This window comes from Melanerpes formicivorus, unplaced genomic scaffold (assembly GCF_026170545.1).
Source record: "Melanerpes formicivorus ecotype bairdi unplaced genomic scaffold, bMelFor1.0.p_v2 SCAF_1, whole genome shotgun sequence".
In the NCBI taxonomy this organism is placed as follows: Eukaryota; Metazoa; Chordata; class Aves; order Piciformes; family Picidae; genus Melanerpes; species Melanerpes formicivorus.
The window spans coordinates 3,595,815-3,614,179 of NW_027142353.1; the positions used below are offsets into that span (position 1 = coordinate 3,595,815).

Sequence of the window (18,365 nt, forward strand, 5' to 3'; positions counted from 1 at the left end):
CAGATAAAAGCTCCAGGCTGCCATGCCCACAGGAGTTTATAGAGGTCATTTGAGCCAGTGGTGAGCATCTACAAAAGCATTCCCACTAGCCCCTCAACCCAAGGGGATGAAAGAGGGACAGCAGAGCCTGCCAGAGGGACCATTCAAGTTTGTCCAGGACCCACAGCAAATGTAGGGATTAGGACAGTCTCACAAGACGCAGAAGAAAGAGGAGAAAAATTGTTATGTTTTGGCAGAAACCCCTCACTCTCTGCTAACAGTCTCATATGCAATAGGCTTTGTAAGGGTGGAAAGGCAGTAAACCAGCACTGAGAAAGGAAGGGGCACAACAGGGGAAAAAACAACTGAGATGCTAGTGTCCATGAGTGCACCATTTAGCATTGAGACACATGTCCAAGGGAAGTAAAGTGTGTCCTCATGAACAGCCTGCTGCCAGTTCCAGTCTTGGATCACCTTTAGGTTTCCACACATCTGACACAGCCCTAAGATGCAATGTGTCCTTGCTAGGGCCATCTCTCCCCCCTCAGAGGGCTGACAAACTGTAGAACAATGCACAGAGAAATGATTGCTGGCTTAGTTAAAAGGACTTCAGTCAGCTAGCTGCTAGAAGCATTACTAAATATGTTGATGTTTCATAACTGAGTTTATTCTCATTGCTGTGTTTCTGGTTTGCATATGGCAGGAGGGCTGTGGCAGGGGGAATGCTCGCTGCTGTGCAGATCTGCTGCAATACCTCATTTTCACTGGCGGAGATGATCGAGGCTTCCCAGCTCATTTCTCCCGGCTGCCTATCCTTGCTGCAGAGATGAGCTGTGACGCATTGTGAGAGTCCAGCTCCCTACAGAAGTGCCTGCAGAAAATTTACACCTTGTCTATACGGAACCTTCAGCTTTCAAACCACTAGCACTGACTACACAGGTAAGAGAGGCAATTTGGCTTCCATGTGTACTGAGCAGAAACAATTTGAGATACCATCTATTTTGCAGAGGATTAAGGCTACCAAGTGTCTATCTTAAAAAATCAGCCTGCCTCACAAATACAAACATGCAGTTAGGGTTTCCAGGGACACATTATCTCATATTATGGTATATGCCAGAAGGTTAGCCTAAGCCTGAAACTGGTTTTGTTAAGCCACTGTAATCATCTAAAGATAACTTTTTTTTCATTAAAAAAAAAAGAGGAAAAAAAGGAAAAGATGTCTTTAGGGGTTTCCTCTGGAAAAAAAAAAAATAGTTCTTTGAGGCTGTCTTGAGGATTCCTGAAGTTTTTCATGTGTTCTAAAAATTACCCCCGTGAAGCCCTGCAGTCATGCCTCCACGGTGCAGATGCCCAGAGAAAGCAGATCTCCTGCACCGCCTGCCCTCAGCCATACAGCTCAAGATGGTGCTTCCTGCCCAGAGCTAACTCTCTGCCCAAATATTTTCCACCTGACTTCACAAGCTACTTCTTGTAGAGAAAAACTTAACTGAATTATCACCTCATTCCAGACTAGTTCCTATACAAATAAGAAAGCCCATGAGCACAGTAAGGCAATCTATTGAAATGCTTATTTTCCTACAATGGCTGACAGAGGGTACCTCACTTTTCAGCAGCTAATACAATTTTGCTCCTGTTGATACAAAGGACCAACCACAGTTTCTAAGGCAGAGCACACCTATCGCACAGACAATATTCTTCCAGGACTCTTTATTAACATTTTGCCTACGATGGCTGCCGCAGCTGAACTGTTCTGCACAGATTTTCTGCTCGGTATGGGGGATTGGGGAGGGGGGCATTAATTATACAGAAAGATGGAGCAGGGCCAGGCAGCCCCTCTGGTGCACTGTCTCCTACATGCACAGCCTCCTTCCTGCTGTTTTGCAGCTACAAGGATCACCTGTTGGTCTTGGCGCTCGCCCAAGCTGGGGCCTAGCGGAAATGACAGAATCAGCTAAAAATGAGAGCCAGCTCCTATTCCAGCCACCCAAATGAGGGAAATACAAAACCAGATGATGGCAATGTGATCTAGCTGCTGAACCTGGGAGCCAAGAGGGGGTGGGGTAGAAGGGAATGGAGAAAGAAGGGGTATACACTGGGGAAAAAAAAACCACAAGAAGAAAAAACCCCACCAAAACCACTAAAAAGAAGCTTTTCTCCTCTTTTGATATTCAGCACAGCAAAACCAGGACGAGTTTTTCTCCACATGAACACCTGCCAATGGGGAGAACTACCTTGTTCCTGCTCCTGCTGGGTATGTTGGATGTTTCTGTCTCCCACATGAGAGATGCCGAAGGGATACCCAGGTATGTGGCAGAAACAATCTGCCTTTTTCAGACTGGTTCCTCTCAGTACTGCACGGTGACACACAAACTCTTCAAAGATCTGTGTCAGTAATTCCCTTCTCCCACAACAGCAGTGCTCAGCAAAGCTTTCTACTTGGTATTTGGGTGCGATGCAATGCTGTGCAGCAGGATTAAGCATCACTTGCCTCTGATTTCATTCTTCTGGGCAGAAAAGCAGCTAAGTACCCCAACAGAATAGGCAATCATCACCATACAGTATTTAAAAGTAAGGAATGCTGCCTTTAAAAGATAAAAGTAAATGATAAAAGTAAAAGCTTGCATTTCCAGATATAACTAGTTTAATACAAGACCTTGGAATGCACGCATACTTGAAGAAGTTAAGTACCCTAACATCTGAAATGTCTTGTGAAATTTCTCTGGAAGCCTTGAGTTTAGTAACCCAATAAATGCCTACTCTTTCAAACAGCTTAATTGGCTTTAAATGAGCTTTTTAGAGATTTTCTTTTTTTTTTTTTTTTAAACAAATAATTTTTATAAACAATAACAGTAAAAGCAAGAAAAACCTAATTCTTAAAAGGAAGTTTAACTCTCTTAAAGACCAACAGAATGGGTCCCCAAAGCTTACTTCTTCCTGAGAAAACACTTCATGAATAATCAATGCACAGGCCAACCTCTCAGCAAGCACCCAGGCTTCAAACACACCCAGTATTCAGCAGTCTCTGTGACTCTGGCCTTTAGACTGTAACACTTCTTGCCTTTCCCCCTGCTAGTTTCCCAAGCTGCCTTTATTTCTATTCTTTCTAGCAACTAGGTAGGTAAGCAGAAGCAAAATTTGAGCAGTGGGAACAAGCTGGGGATAATTTGCACCTTATGAATTATTCAGGCCCTCCTGATTCCTGCACCTGCACCAAGGCAGGAAGCTTACCAGGAACAGTCATCACTCTTCTCTTGGGTCTGCACAAGCTCAGTTACACCACTCAGACACTTTGTTCTGTAACCAAGAGCTTCAGGTCTTGTATTAAGCAATGGAAGTGTGTGTGTGTGTGTGTGGGGGGGGTGGAAATAGACTTACATTGTAAATCCCTTCTCCTGTCCCCCATTGCCCCAAACCCAGGATAATCACTCAACCCCTTCTGAGACAAATGAATTGAAGTTTGTATCAGACTGCTGAATTCATCTCACGTATGCTAATCCAGATCAGAGCATCAGCAATGAAAAAAAAAAGATGTGTGCATGAGCTGGTCTTGTCAGATATTTACTCTGCAGTATTAGACTGCATGTTTAAAACTTTTCCTTAGCTCAGTAGGGAGTATTTCACCTGCATCTACTGTTTCACATCCTACCTTGATCGTTAAGGCATCCTTCTCCACAGATACAGCACAAATAAATTCTCTCTCTGCCATTGTGGCTAACATCAGGAATACTAGCAGTTTAACAGAAGAAGAGTCTACACCATGCTTTCAACATGATGGATTTAATGAACAATTTGATCTTTTCCATCTTCATCTACTATTATCTTGGTAAACAGAACGTGACACCTAAATGCAAATCCAGATATGACCCATGAATCTAGAAGCCACTAAGAACATTTGCAGAGGGCAGATACAAACCAATTAGCACTATGAACATTTTAAGATAACAGTATGTTTTTGAGCTAATATGCTAAGGCAAAAAGATCTAAAAGTATTATATATATCCAAAGCAGCAAACATAATCAATCTTTACTGTATCTCATGTCCACAGTTGCACTGAGTATCTTTGGATTGTGTCCTTTATTACCATGCTATCACCAAGAAGTTCACCAGTTAAAAGATCATCTCATTAATCCCAAGCAGCTAAGCACCATGCTTTGATTAAGTCAGTAAAACAGATCTGCAGCAACTGATAATGAAACCTCCTTAATCTCCTCTTCCAAAATAATGAGTCAAACACAAGTATTAAGCATTCAGGAAACTACAGTCAGCCCTTATCAAATCTTTGCTCTTCTTCTTTCTATGCTTAAAGAAGTTAATTAATTTTCCTTTCAATACAGAATGGCCAATTGGTCCTAGCTGCTCGTATCTCATTCCTATCCAATAACAGGTACTCTGGCTCTTTTCTTAAGGTATTTTAATCAGGCATGTAAACACATTTTATTCTTTGATGCTCTTTCATTCAGCATCATTAATCCCCAGCATGAAATCAATAGACTTAAAACATTTAACATGTCAAAATGCTACATGCTAATCTACAAATAACTTCAGCTCATCACACACTGAATAAATAGCTTACAAGACGGAAACTGTGACATCCCTTTTGCCTTGGGAATCAGCAAACTCTACGCTAGTCTTTCACTGAAGTAAACAGATTCTCTCTCCAAGTATCTGCCATTAGGAAAAAAAAAAGAAGTTGATAAACAAAACTTGGTGTTTTCTGTTTGCTCTGTCACCTTTTTTCATCCCTTGTGGTCACGTTGTCCTTATGAGAAACACTTGTTTTACCACAACCTCTTGATTTCATGCATGTTTAAAAAAGCTTAAAAACAATTACAGTAACTGGGTTGCAGACTGTACTGGAGGTGCAAGGGAAGGGAAACAATATCTTTGCATTTGTTTATTTTCCCTTTTGAACAGCACACATTGTTTCTCTGCTTGAAAACAATGCATAAGAGACAACAACCACAGTGGCTCAAAAGAAAAAAAAGAGAGAAAGAAAGAATTTGCTCTACTTCATGTATGAGTTCCAAAGACACTCATCTATACAAAGTGAAAACAATCTCTTTATTGGCAGAAATTCTGTCAGAGATACAAAATTAAGAACAGCCAAGGCCATCTTTGATAGGCAGAAGGGCAGAAACAGGTAAACGGGAAAAAGTAGTACTCTAGCTAACAGAAAAACATCTTCGATTCTAGTACATTAAAAAGCACTGAAAGCTTGCTCATTTGAAAGGACAAAATGTAACTTGGGAGGTAGTAGACTGAACATGAGCCAGCAGTGTGCCCAGGTGGCCAAGAAGGCCAATGGCAATCCCGGCCTGTATCAGGAACAGTGTGGCCAGCAGGAGCAGGGAAGTCATTCTGCCCCTGTACACTGCACTGGTTAGGCCACAACTGAGGACTGTGTCCAGTTCTGAGCCCCTCAGTTTAGGAAAGATATTGAGTTGCTGGAAGGTGTCCTGAGAAGGGAACAAAGCTGGTGAGGGGTTTGGAGCACAAGCCCTATGAGGAGAGGCTGAGGGAGCTGGGGTTGCTTAGCCTGGAGAAGAGGAGGCTCAGGGGAGACCTTTTTGCTCTCTACAACTACCTGAAGGGAGGTTGTAGACAAGTGGGGGTTGGTCTCTTCTCCCAGGCAACCAGCACCAGAACAAGACATGCAGTCTCAAGCTGCACCAGGGGAGGCTTAGGCTGGATGTTAGGAAGAAGTTCTTCACAGAAAAAGTGATTGGCCGTTGGAATGTGCTGCCCGGGGAGGTGGTGGAGTCACCATCACTGGAGGTGTTTAGGAACTTGGTGCCATGGTTTAGTTGATTAGATAATGTTGGATGATAGGTTGGACTCAATGATCTCAAAGGTCTTTTCCAACCTGGTTAATTCTATTCTATTCTAAGTGTAAGAACTGGCATGCTGAAACCTTGATTTGGGAGGCAAGCACCCTATGTGCATGACTGCATTTCCACCCACTGCCCCATGAACAGCCCTAGGCAGCATGTCCCTAAATTCAGGAAGTCCTCCACTTACTCACTCTGGTAGGTGCCCATTTCCCACCTACAGGCAAGGCAATGTCCTGAACTTTGCCTGTGTCTTGTGAAAAGTCCCAAAAGGCAGACAGAGTTTTGATGGCACTGGCAAGGTGCTCTGTTGTATCATCGCAGTCAGGACAATTTGCCTAGTGTCCTGGGTTGAAAATTCCCCCCAGCATTAAATTGCCAGCCCAGCCCAGCTGGAAGCAAATGGAGCTGTATTTACAAGCAAAGCTACAGTCTACAATGAAATGCAATGAGTATGTACAAAATATACAGTATTTACAATATTTACAGGTATTTACAATGTATAAACAGCACAAGAACCCCCCTGGCCAAAAAACAGGGGAGCTGCTAGTAACTTCCCCACTTTCTGCCCCCATGCTCCTTACCCCCCTGGACACAAAAGGACAAGAGAAAAGAGCAGAGAGTTGTTTTGTCAGCCAAAACAAAGAACTCAGCCAAGGTGAAGCAGAAACAAGGCAGTGTCTCCCAGAATAAAGAAGCCAAAAGAGAGTGAAAGCTCATGTGTCTAAGTTTTATGGAAGATATCTGTCCAATGGGATTCGTTTAGCAATTACCATTATTTTCCTTTTTACACCTAAAGGTGATTTATTTACATTCTACTACTACATTCTACTGAAGGTACAGCCTAATACTACCACACCCAGGGAAGGAAGGACTTTGGTTGTAGGTCCTTCTCAAACTGAAGTTTGGATTCAGCATCTCCACTATCCCAGGAACAACCTGGCTACAAGGACTCATGGTCTCCATGTAAGTGTCCATGGAAGTAAGGCAACTCTTCAACCAGGAATGCTCTTTTTACACAGTCTACTTCCCATCCTGTGACTTCTATGTGCCTGTCCAGACAATGGCCTGTATTCAGCAAGACGGGAGAAGACAGATTCCACTGATCCACTGTCAAGGATCCCAATTATGAAAACACCCCTGCAGCACTTGTGCTGAGAACTTAAACCTCAGGTTCCTGAGTTTGTTGAGAAACTGATTAATGAAGCTCTCCTGCAAAAGATGAGAATACTGCTGCTGTTGTTTCCAGATTGTTTTTCAAAAGAATCATCTCTGCTCTGCTATCATCTACAAAGGGCTAGGCACCTCTGAGTAGAAGAGATGCTTTTATTCCTGCTGGTTCTTGATACAGTCTGTAATGACTTACCTAATATAATTGAGCTGTAGTCCTATGGAACCACCTATGTTCCACAGGCCAACAGTGAAGAGGCTGATGGGTAGGGTCTCTTTTTTGGTTGCTTCTGAGACATGCAACTCTCTCTAGTGATTATAATAGGAAATTTAGGTGCTTTTACTCAGACATCAGACCACCTGCAACGCTTAACCCTAGCATACAGGTAGAGAGGTTCATGTCCAAGTGAGGCACAAATTCTGTTTGCTTAAGTATGCAAAACTTTTTTCTGTGCAACAGAGATACTAGTGCCTCCTGTGTAATACAACATACTCTCACTACAGGTGAGTGAAGGAATGAAAAGTTCATAGCAGGTATGACTAATCTGTACTTTTCTGTAAGTATACAGAGTCTTAGTGACCTCCTGTTTCTGCAGTTTTTCCCATTGAAAGTAATGTTTATGCACTCAGCTGCATGGAGGAAAAGATGTAGATTAGGGAATTACTTCAAATGCTTTGGATATCATTATCTCATTTATGACAAAAACCTACCAACAAAAAACCTGAGGTAAAACTAAAGTATGTAATGAAGACATTCCAAATCAGGGAAAGAGAAGATGAAGCATTTTCTTCTGGCAGTGCTCTCAGTAGGTGTTCAAGATGAGATTGGATGTGGCACTTGGTGCCATGGTCTAGTCATGAGGTCTGTGGAGACAGGTTGGACTTGATGATCCTCGAGGTCTCTTCCAACCTTAGCGATACTGTGATACTGTTATTATGAGTTACATCCTATATATCATAATCATTATTATTTATCCTTTTTTTTCCTATAAAAATCATCCAGATTGCCTCTTCAGATGTGTGTTTTTCTGTTCAGCAGAGGCTAGATTTACTCATGGGTGAAAACAATCAAAGTTTAAATGTAAGAAATACATATATTTTTAAGCCTGTGCTCTCTAGTCAGAATTTGGCCCTCCAGATGAATTGCAAGTAAGACTTGGGCCTTAATAACTGAATGGAAATCTTAACAAGTGAAAGAGTGTACTTTGCAGTGCTTATTTTCTTTATGAATTGGTGACAAATGAGGACTACTGCTTTGAGTTAATCTTACAAATCACAGGAATAAAACAAAGCAATGTGAATGTTTTTCTTTGAACAGAGAAGAGTCAAAGCAAACTAAAGGTGAAAATGGTGTCCAGCAGGGTAATTCAGATCAGGAAAGTCATCCAACTCCATAGCAGCTTAACCCTGACATAGCCCCAGAGGCAGTGCTACACCTGGCAGCTAGACAGCTAGCCAAGAACCTAGCAGAGGTGCAAGCCAAGAAGCCAGCCATGAATGCACATGCCAACATAGGACAGCTATATGCCAGAATTCAGCATCTGGGTCCTCCAGCTGCCAAACATCTCCCATCTGGCCAAGACTGTGGACTGAGGTGTTAAAAAGAACAAGGTAAATTATACAAGAGCAAAAGCACTACCACTGGTGAGACACCAAGAATGAAGAGGTGTGTTGTTCCAGCATCTGAAACTCACACTTTGCATCAGTGAAATGGTGGATCAGGGCACTTTTGGATCAGGGGAGGCAGTATGCACAAAATGCTCAACATTTTAGAGGACATGAACATTTAGACATGTATGAACTAGACTGCCAGCCAGTGGCCATCCACAGAAGTCAGCAGATGTAGAACATTTGTGTAGAGCTGGGTTTGAGTAAAACTTCCAGCTTTTAATAGACTTTGTGAGCCCAAAGAATACAAAGAGAAAGGAGCCTACAAAAAAGTTTCTTCAAGATTGTAATCTACTCTGTTCCTCCACCACAACAAAGAAAATCAAGTATCTAAAAACATTTCTCTACTTTCATAACTAAAACACATTACTTTTGAGTGTAATTTTATGGAAGAATAACCTTCTTGAAATTTAGTGGAAAAAATAACTTTAAAAGCCCCAAAGCTGGGCAGGTATGAAATTTCATTCAAATTAAATAAATACAGCCACAAAGCTGTACTTAATTGTAGCAGAATTCATTTCTGAAAAGCAGTTACTGTTTCTAAATTGTAATAGTGCCATACTGCAAGAAGCAAAACCAGCTGCAAGGAATACTCCTAGAAATGTGCACAGTTTTAAGAGCACCATAAGAATTCATATTTTCAAATGATATACTGACTTAAGTATTCATCTCATTGACCTAATTTCCACCTTTCCCTCTCCAGAGAGGTCCACATGGCCTAAACAAGGTTTGACAGATGTGACTTTCTTGAACAATTTTGTCTTTTTTTTTAGAAGACATAGAAGGTCCTATATATCTCTTCCAAATCCATGTTTTTATTAGCAGCCATTTGCCTCACCAAAATACTACATTTCAGTCTCATCTCACACTATTCGGAGCCAACAAGCCTTCGGTGGTTTGGAAATGGCACGCAAGATGACTTATGCCTTCATCTGCATCTAACCACGCATGTTGTTCAGGGTCAAGATGAAGCATAGGAGGTTCCATGGCAACATAAAGAAAATTTTTTTCACTGTGAGGGTGACAGAGTACTGCCCAGAGAGGTTGTGGAGTCTCCTTCACTGGAGACATTCAAAACCTGCCTGGATGCATTCCTGTGTGACCTGCTCTAGCAGGGGGGGTTGAACTAGATGATCTTTCAAGGTCACTTCCAACCCCTAACATTCTGTGTTTACTAAGATCTCATATTCATTGTTAGTGCATGCTTAATTCTACACACAAATTCCTGAGCAAGTTTTTGAGCAAAATACTGAAAACATTAAATAAAAGAGCAAAAAAATCACAACATAAGCCCCCTTGAAAATTATTCCTGTGGAACAGAAGCTAATGCAACTGCTGATTATATAAAGTGCTATTGCTAATTTCAGCTCAAGGAACCTGAATTTGAAATGGTATTTGAAATTCCAACTTCATTTTAGAAAACAACATTTTTGGGAGGCTACTAGAGCCTTCAGAATAATTTCCAAGTTCCACTGATAATTGCAATCAGGTCAAAGCAAGTTTTAAAGCTGTTTTTCAAAAATAAATGTATCGTCTCAGTTTCATACCAGAGCAAACCTTAAAAGTTTTATGTTGGTTTTAATAGAGAAGTTGCCGCAGCTGCTGCTACTTTGAAAATGTTTGAGTAATAAGATCTTGCAAATTTTTAATATAAATATATTAGTTGCAATGCAATTAACTGCAAATTAGAGATAGCAGTAGATTTGAGGAATGATTTCTGTATTTGACTACTCATTAGCAATTTAGAAGTGTAATTGCTCTTAAACACGCCGTCTTCGTAATTTTATTATGAAGCTTAGCTCTACTTGTAAATGTCAAGAATTTATTCTGCAACTTATTAGATTATACTGACTGTGTGAAGCAGCAGGTTTTCCTTCTCTACTCCACAGACGGATGGCCTGCAGATTACTAAGAGTAAATAAAGCAGTGAGTTGATGGTCATTTGTGACCAACGGAATCTTTTTAGGGCCCACAAAGCAGGTAGAAGAAGGAGGGAGGACAGAGGCAGGCAAACACACTGAGAGTGGACATGAACACTGGTTTTAAGCCAGGTAAAACAGCAGCAAATTACAGGGAGGCTGTGAACAACAAAACCAGCAAAGCTATTGGCACTGGTAGAATCATAGAATCAGTCAGGGTTGGAAGGGAACACAAGGATCATCTAGTTCCAACTCCCCTGCCATGAGCAGGGACACTCCACACAGATCAGGCTGGCCAGAGCCTCATCCAGCCTGCTCTTAAACACCTCCAGGGATGGGGCCTCAACTACCTCCCTGGACAACCCATTCCAGGGTTTCACCACTCTCATGGTGAAGAACCTCCTCCTCACGTCCAGCCTGAATCTCCCCACCTCCAGCTTCATTCCATTCCCCCTAGTCCTATCACTACCTGAGATCCTGAGAAGTCCCTCCCTAGCCTTCTTGTAGGCCCCCTTCAGATACTGGAAGGCCACAATAAGGTCACCTTGGAGCCTTCTTTTCTCCAGACTGAACAGCCCCAACTCTTTCAGTCTGTCCTCACAGGAGAGGTGCTCCAGTCCTGTGATCATCCTTGTGGCCCTGGTACATCCCTTCTGTCACACGACATCATTCCTAGTGAGGTGAGCTTGAGGCACCTTATGGCATCACAGTGCTCACTGAAACCTCCCAGTCACCCCACCACTGGATTTGTACAAAAATTCTGCACTCTGAAGCAGGGCATCTACTAGGCTTACTACACAGTAAGGTTTTAAAATGTTTGCCTTCTTGAAATAAAAGCAAGGAAATGTTTGTGGAGACCTCTTCCTACATTTTATAGCTTTGTTTGTTAACTGTTTCATGGTAACTGGCAATGACCTGTTATAATGTGAGCTATCCTGATTCACATTAACTTTGCTACTCAGTTTTAGCAGACTGTTTTCAACATTTTAAACTACATTATCAAGCAAGATTTTTTTGTTTTTATTTTTAGTCACTGGGAGTTGTGAAAAACTTTTGCAGCTTTCCCCTGATGCACGAGACCACCCTCCCCAGCTCCAGAACACAAAAAAGCAATAGAAAAAAATCAGGTTTGGACCTTGCCCATCCCCACGTGTCCCCCAGCCATAACATAAAGAGGGAAAGACAGCTGAAAGCACTGCTACTACACTTTGTCAATAAAACAGAACATTATATAATACACAATAAAATGCTTCATACCTGGAGTTGAAAAAACGAAAAGGGTTAACAGCTGACCTGGCACAGCCCCACATGCTCTCTCTGGAAATTGAACACAGACAATTAGGAATTTTAAGTTACCCCACACAATTTCAGGGGACTTAGACAAGCTTGTGGAACACTTACTGCAAAGTAAGCACATAGCCTCAGTGTGGAAGGGAGTGTAGGATTTTCCCATTCATTTAAAACTACTTCTTAAACTGAAATTGCTCTATAGAGGTCCCTACTAATGCTAAGCAAGTCATTAGGAGCTCTGCCATTAATTTGCATGGGAGCAGAGTCAAGCTTTAGGGCCCAGGTGTCACCCAGTGGTAATTCTGGATCATGGTGGATCATATTTTCTTATTAAAAAATAATCAGTGAGCAAGAGAAAAACATTAATGAGAATCTAGAGCAGGCAGACACTGCACATAAGATGAAATAGAAGCTGGAGCGAACACCTGCTCCCAGAATTCTGCTGCTTAAGTAATATTGTTCCCAACACATCACTGCAAAACCTGCCCTTTAACTCTTTCTACTTAAAACTGAGACTCGAGGGAATATGGATTATTGTTTGGAATACCGAACAACACACATGTATGATGTCATAGCTGTATAAATGTCTGTGTTGGGATTTGGACTACGTGGAATGCTCCTTTCCGCTAACAAATTCTGATCTACTGCATGTGCTCAAACAAGAAGCATCAAACAGTTGGCTTTTGGAAACAGTTGCACAATGTTAGGGAGAAGGTAAAAAAAAAGAAGAAAAACCTGTAGAAATCCAAGACCACGAAAAAAAAACCCTTCAGTCCTCTCTGTGGATTAGACCTCAAATGTACCATGACATAAGTATGAAGCCAACGCCCAAAAAGCTAGCAAAAACATTAGAATAATAACATGAATCATGAAAATGTTCTAGCACACTAAGAGTTGAATTCATTTGCACTGGAAACATTTTGGATCCCTTGTAATGCTCAATTAAAGTGGCCATGCTGGCACAGTAATTGTTGAAATGCAAAGGAAAATTTCAAAGCAACTTCTCTTGATTTATATAATTGTACTCTGGTCCTTGGAAACCTATGAATAATCTAATCTTCTTCCAAGATTTTGCACTGCATCTTTCAAACCTCTCACATTTACTTGCTTTAAATACACAGTTAGCATTGGTCTTCCTTCTGTTTGCTTGATTTTGCTATTTGATAGATGTTAAAGTGCCAACCTAAAAATACAAAACAAAGTCAAGAACTTCCAAATTTAAGTTTTGAGCTCTGTCACAGTCTGACACTGGGTTTTTTCCACCCTCTTTTTTCTGTTCTCTGTGTAGAGTCTCTTCGTTCTTTAGAGACATATCTCAGGTACCTATGCAGAGATTCTATTTCACAGACTTGTTAGTACCTAAACAGAGACAAAATCCTCCCCTACCCCATCAGCTCTTGCTTGAAATCAACAAGCATTGGAAAAATGGCAACTGGAAACCAAAACACTGACTGTTCTCTCCCATGTCACTTAATTTGTCATCACCTCTGTCTCTTATTGGAAAAATATTTATTCCCCAAACTGATACAAACAGCCAGGAGCAATTTCTTTACATTTTCTACACTTCTTTTCATCAAAGTCCCTTTCTAACAACTAAGCAATTGGGCAGGCAAAAATACAGTTGCTGAGGATGGTAAGTACTTGCATACTAAATTTTCTAAGTGGTAGATTTAGCAGACAACTAAGACTCTGTTTAGAACCTGCAGTATCCAGGCAGTGAAGTGAAGTGAAAGACACCCAGACATCCTCCCACCAACCTCGCAGACACCCAAAATTTACCATGTTCCTCTCTGTCAGGAAAGCCAACTGGCTGCAGTCTCCCACCCATCCTCTGCTCTGATCTCTGCTCAGAAGCTGTGGGGAGAAATGCCCACCCCTTGCCTCCAGGGTTTGAACCTTCTCTCTGCTATGACAATGGCGGAAACACACCTGACAACATGGATTCAGAGTAAAAGCGATCTTCAGGAGTCACTTCCCAATCCAAAAATACAATTGTAGAAGGAAAAAAAGAGAGGAAAAGGATGTCATTGTAGGACCACTCCAGGATACCTCTTCCATCCTAGTCTTCTGTTCCAGAACTGGCAAACGTAGGTGTCTATCTTCCCGAGTCAGTGCTCTACACTCATTTTTTATGCCAGATGTGGGTGGCTACACCACTGCTGCCTCTGGCTCTCACATTTTACCCAAAGTGAAGGCTGGAATGAAGAGGATAGGTAGAAATACACAAGCTCAGAACAAACTAGTCGATCTTTTATTTTCCACAATAGGAAATCTGGAATGTAAGCTGGTCTTCTTTCTTCCCCCCATCCCTCCCCACCCCCAACTGCATTCTAATGAACAAATGAAAGTCAGAAGCCAAAGCTCCAAGGAGAGCAGAGTTGACTCATAGCCACATACCTAGAAGGTAAGCCCAGCGTGCTCTAGGAAGCTGGTTGCTCTGCTGCCCAATGAACTTTACAACATTTAATTCTGTGTGTACTATACTGTAGAAGTGTTCATGCCTTGTATAGGTACTCTGAAACACTGCTGGGTCCAGGCATCTATTTTATAACCTCATGCCTCCACCAGACCCCCCCCTGAAAACAGGCAACTTGCACTTTGTCTCAAATGCCTGTGTTGTTATGGTGGTTGTGTGTACTTGCAGTATTTCACATGATGCAAGCATATGGGGATAGTGGTACCTCTATGCCATGCGGTGTATCGACAAGGAAGGACCTACTACAGAACTGCCTGTACTTGGTAGTTCCTCTCAAGCAAAAGGAAAAACATTTTATATTGACTGTACCTTAGTAGTGGCTAAGAATCTCAGATATAATGTGGTGATGCAGCAAGTAGTTCAGAAGCAGAAATATTGAGTGCAAAGGCAACCAACCTGTTCAGCTGAGTAAATAATATTCAGCAAATAACTTACACAACATTATCCTGTTACTCTACTTTTGAAGCTTTTATGACTCAGATTTTGGTCATTATTCTTCTTCCTGCTGTGGACTTATTTATAAATGGTTTGACTTTTTGGCTCTGATAAGCAACTGATCACAGAAATAGCAATAGCCATCAGTTTTTAAGAGAAACACCATGGTGACTTCTATGTGATCCAATCTATCTGACAGCATTGTGTGTCACTGATTTATCATGTGGTATTCCAGCCCTATGCTAAATATTGTATTTTCAAAGCAAATAACTGAGGGAGATGTTTTGACAGGATTGAGACTCCTACTGACTTTTAATGAGTACATAAACACACATATTTATTTTTGTGCCTGATGGCAGGTTCTGTTCATTTCCAGGTTATTTTATTTTTCAGGCTCTGTTTGCTATGGTGAAGAATTCTGTCATCAGTACTGTAGGCATGCCTTAGGATGAACCCTTTTTAGGCAGCCTTTGGCCTCAGTATCTGGCAGCCTGCTCCATACCACCTGAAACTGGCAACAAATGTTAGGCAGAAGTGGTTTGACCATTATTGCCTCCTCTGAACCACCCTAGTCACTTCCTTGTTTTCTGCCTGCCTCAGTTTATTTCTTTGCACCATCATATCCTGTAGCAACTCAGTATATCCCAGAAGGGTAAGTAAATAAAAGTATGACCCAAAACTTAATTTTTGAGCCATCTTTTGTTTGTCATGGTTATAGTGATGAAGGTGCTCAGCTTGACTCTGAAACCTGTGACTATCATTGCTTCTGACACACCTCAGGATTAGATGCTATTCTCTCAGCCATTGCATTGCTTTACTCCTTGCTTCAGCCTTCAGTTCCTTTTATTTTGGCTAGAGTAACTTCATAAGTGTGGTGGTTTTAAGCTCCAATTATTCTTTCCTTGATGTGTCCAAAATAGTAACAGCCCTCAGTCACATACATGTGGAGAATGAATCCTCATTGGCACACTGGCTCAGCACAAAAACACTCCTCCATATCCATCATCCAGGAACTTGCATTCCCTCCTCTGCATTTCCAGCCTAAAACACACCTACTGTGAGAAGCGAGGTTGTGGTGGAGACACTACTAGTGAAACAGGATTGAGCTAATGAAGGAGAAAAACCTACCATGATCTTTTCCCATTGTGCAGAAAAAAAAAAGAATTGCAGAAAAAAATGTGGTGCTTTTTGTGGCATTTTTTGAGATCCACATGCTCACTCAATTATGCCTTGCTAAACCATGTTCCCCTCTTTACACTGCCCTACTCTGCATGTAGTTCACATACCTGTGACCTACACAACTTTTTTGTGTTTTTGCATGCATTGATCTAAACACTTAGGAAACATGTTTCCATGTGGCAGTATAAGTACTGTTACTAAGATTTAATTGTGCTGCATGTTTGTCTGTCACAAAATCACAGGAACTGCCTTATGGAAAAGGGAAGATAAAAACTTATCTGATCTTGATAAAGAAAAAGGAAATAATTTTGGCTCAAGTGACAGCAGAGGACAATGCTTTTTCTTTTTTCTTATCAGTAGTTCAAGGTAGCAGTTCACTGAGGTAGTTTTATTGTGCCTTTTTCTGGCTGTGTTCTGCTATCTAATCCACAACGATGAGTATTTGCTACAGCTCTGAATTTCTTAATGCACAGAGCTCTGCCTCTGCTTTCTGTGCTGATTTAGGAAAAAATAAAACCAAACCAAGCCAAAGCACACAAAGAAAACCCCCAAACACCACCCCAAATCCAGAAAAAGCTGAGTAACGAATCCCTGGGGAAACAGCTGCCAAATAAATGTACAAACTGCTAACTGGGTAGCAGTAAAGCATAATGTTATTTATAATTCATTTTTCAGTGTCATGCTCTTCAAGCAATTACACAATGCCTGCCTCCCTATCAATAAAATGCATTTCACATAGCTAATCACTAATGACTTCAGCTTCACTCTGGAGCAACACATTGTAGTGGATTAAGTGTGGGACTTAGAAAGCAGACATTCCTGATCCTCTGCTTTGCTGCATGGCCTTGAGCAAGTCACTAACCTGTGGATAATTATAATATTTGAACACATAGGGGACCTGTACAATTTAATTAGTTAATGTTTGCAAAGCACTCCAAAGGTAAAAAGCGCTATATGAATTATAATTATAGACTACTGTTTTGGGGCATTTTATTCCAAAGCACATTTGCCTAAATATGTGTAGTAACGTAAAATCCCAATAATGGCAAAGTTTCACAACTACCTTGAAATGATTGGCACTTCTTAGACTCAAATTTAAATTAATTAACAGATTTAATCTATTCTTGAGAAGACAATTATATAAGGCATTTAAATACATACACTGTGCTGGGAAGAAAGATCTTTGAAAGGCTGCCTGTGATAGATAAAGCCCAGGGAGGTGGTGGAGCCACCGTCCCTGGAGGTGTTCAAGAGGGGATTGGACGTGGCACTTGGTGCCATGGTCTAGTCATGAGGTCTGTGGTGATAGGTTGGACTTGATGATCCTCGAGGTCTCTTCCAACCTTAGTTATACTGTGATACTGTGATACTGTAATAAAAAGGACATACAGAAAAGTATCCAGGAACCCACACATGTTGCAAATACTCTCTTGCTGCACCATACTGGTCCCCCAAACAGCTTAAGTGTTTGGTTACCTTTATCCCTCCTCTTTAGCATCCAGACTTTTGTAACAGTCTTAAGATTAACCGTTCGACCCAATGAAGTTAATCATAAAACTCCTCTGGAATTTAGCAGAGCAAGGAAGCCTTGGTTCTTCCAGCTCATTATACACTTCATTTAAATATTTCTCTTAGAAGAAAAATATTACTCCCAGCAATGGACTGATAAAAAAAGTAAAGAAGACCAATGCCTAGCACTTCAAAGTGATTCAAAAGAAGAGAACAGACATCCTAATGGCAATGCGTCCTTGCTCTAGATTCATGTACTCAAGAGCCATGGTAACTTAATGTTATAGGGCAGATAGGAAAACGTAATTTGGTGTAGATCAAGCTAAAAGCACTTTTATTTTCAAATCAGCTTTCTTCAGGGAACAATTTGACAATATCCCTATCTCCTAATATACTGTCATTTAAGCAATACCATCCATTCAAAGCAGACAGCGATGTCAATTTCTTTGTAGTAGCTGCTTTTGATTTACAGTTGCTGTCCACCTGGCACTTGTTCCTAATGATCACTGCAGGATGGGAAATCTGTTACCCTGGCAAAAGGCTCTGGGACATATACCGGCAAATTTCCACACCAAAAAAAATCCTACAACCTCTGTGCATGCACAGAATGGCATCCTTTGATTTTACTGCCCAACTGTCAAGTGATTAAACTGTCTTTTGGGGGTAAAATATCACATATGGGGAAAAAAAAGGAAAAAGAAAGGAAAAAAAACCAAACCCAAGCTTTTAAAAATAGTACAGGTTCATTGGATTACTGAAACCAAAGGCTTAAAGTTAGTGGCTAAATGGCAAATCCCAAAAGTGTATTGGGCTTTCAAGCTCTTGCAGTAGACCACAGTACAGCTTAAGGCATATGGACTTTTATATACAGAGGACTCTGAAATCTGAAATTCTGTGAGAACAAAGTTTGT

At 41.2% G+C, this 18,365-nt stretch overlaps 1 protein-coding gene across 6 annotated transcripts in view; it reads right to left on the reverse strand.

Moving 5' to 3' along the window:
- KLF12 (KLF transcription factor 12) overlaps positions 1 to 18,365 on the reverse strand; it is a 311,165-nt gene that overhangs the window by 62,368 nt on the left and 230,432 nt on the right. For 4 of the 6 annotated variants that reach the window (XM_068153456.1, XM_068153217.1, XM_068153050.1 and 1 more), the window contains one exon: positions 11,823 to 11,882. The exons of the other annotated variants lie outside the window; for them this stretch is intronic. In XM_068153456.1, the coding sequence (XP_068009557.1) occupies positions 11,823 to 11,882 (60 nt within the window). The remainder of the gene's footprint in view (positions 1 to 11,822; positions 11,883 to 18,365) is intronic. 6 annotated transcript variants of the gene reach the window in all.